General features: G+C 46.5%; 1 protein-coding gene across 1 annotated transcript in view; it reads left to right on the top strand.

The window, feature by feature from the left end:
- AURANDRAFT_67474 (hypothetical protein) overlaps positions 1–954 on the top strand; it is a gene marked incomplete at both ends in the record, with an annotated part of 3286 nt that overhangs the window by 1917 nt on the left and 415 nt on the right. The window contains 3 exons of the mRNA XM_009042995.1: positions 163–222; positions 390–500; positions 709–778. Coding sequence (XP_009041243.1) covers positions 163–222; positions 390–500; positions 709–778 — 241 coding nt within the window. The remainder of the gene's footprint in view (positions 1–162; positions 223–389; positions 501–708; positions 779–954) is intronic.

Below are 954 nucleotides of genomic sequence, written 5' to 3'. Positions count from 1 at the left end.
AGGGTTAGAAAGTATTAAGGAGGGGAAGGAAATTGGGTGGCTCTGTACCAGCGAGCCACTAGGGAGATACAAAACTCTCTATCTCTCTACTCCCCCTGGATCGTAAGCCAATAATGAAGATCCATGTAGAGCATTTTTGTTCCAGAGCCTTCAAGCATATAGGACATGATATAAGATTGCACCCCAAGCTAACAATTCTACCACACGAGACAGGCGCGACCAGTCTGCAGATGGGGCGTTAGGTGTTGCAAACGAGGGGTCTACATCAACCATAGTCTGACAGGAAGGAACAGGTGGTGACAATCCACGGCGGTGGTGATCCTGCACCAGCCTGGTAGCTCTTTTTGCCATTCCCTGCTTGTAAAGCAATTTAGCAACATTCAACTTAGCACGAGAGGACGGGGAAGAGTTGTCAGAGCCATGGTGTTTGAGGACGTCTGTGTTTACAGGACCATCGCCACAGAGATTGTACTCCTGCGGATTCAAAAATGAAGTGGAATGTAATGATACAAAACTTTTACAATAATTGTCAGGCAATTGACCGCTTGAGGCATTCCAGTAGTCCCAGGTGTACACAGCCTGAGAGGACTCGAAGTCTAGTGACTTCCGCAACTCAAATATTATGTCCTCGTCGATGTGTGAATTGTGAGACACCACCCACTCATTAAGCAGCCCCTCTGACATAAAGGACCTGTGTGTCCCCTGTAGTGATGGGTAGTCTGAATGCAATCGATTTGAACCTTCCATTCCCATTACATCCAAGTATCTATGGAACAATGTTTTATGTACTAACTTCGTAAATACATCTGCAACATTATGGGTGCCAGGGCACCAGTATGGCCGCACCTGCTTGGCCTCGTGCATATCTCTTATACGGAATTCTCTCAGACAGATATGCCTTATTCTGGGTGAGGATTCAGGATGGTTTGCGACGCTTAATGCAGCTTTATGTCA

This window comes from Aureococcus anophagefferens (genome assembly GCF_000186865.1).
Source record: "Aureococcus anophagefferens unplaced genomic scaffold AURANscaffold_40, whole genome shotgun sequence".
Lineage (NCBI taxonomy): Eukaryota > Pelagophyceae > Pelagomonadales > Pelagomonadaceae > Aureococcus > Aureococcus anophagefferens.
Note: the sequence above shows the minus strand (reverse complement) of the source record. Positions and strands in the feature narration are given on the sequence as shown.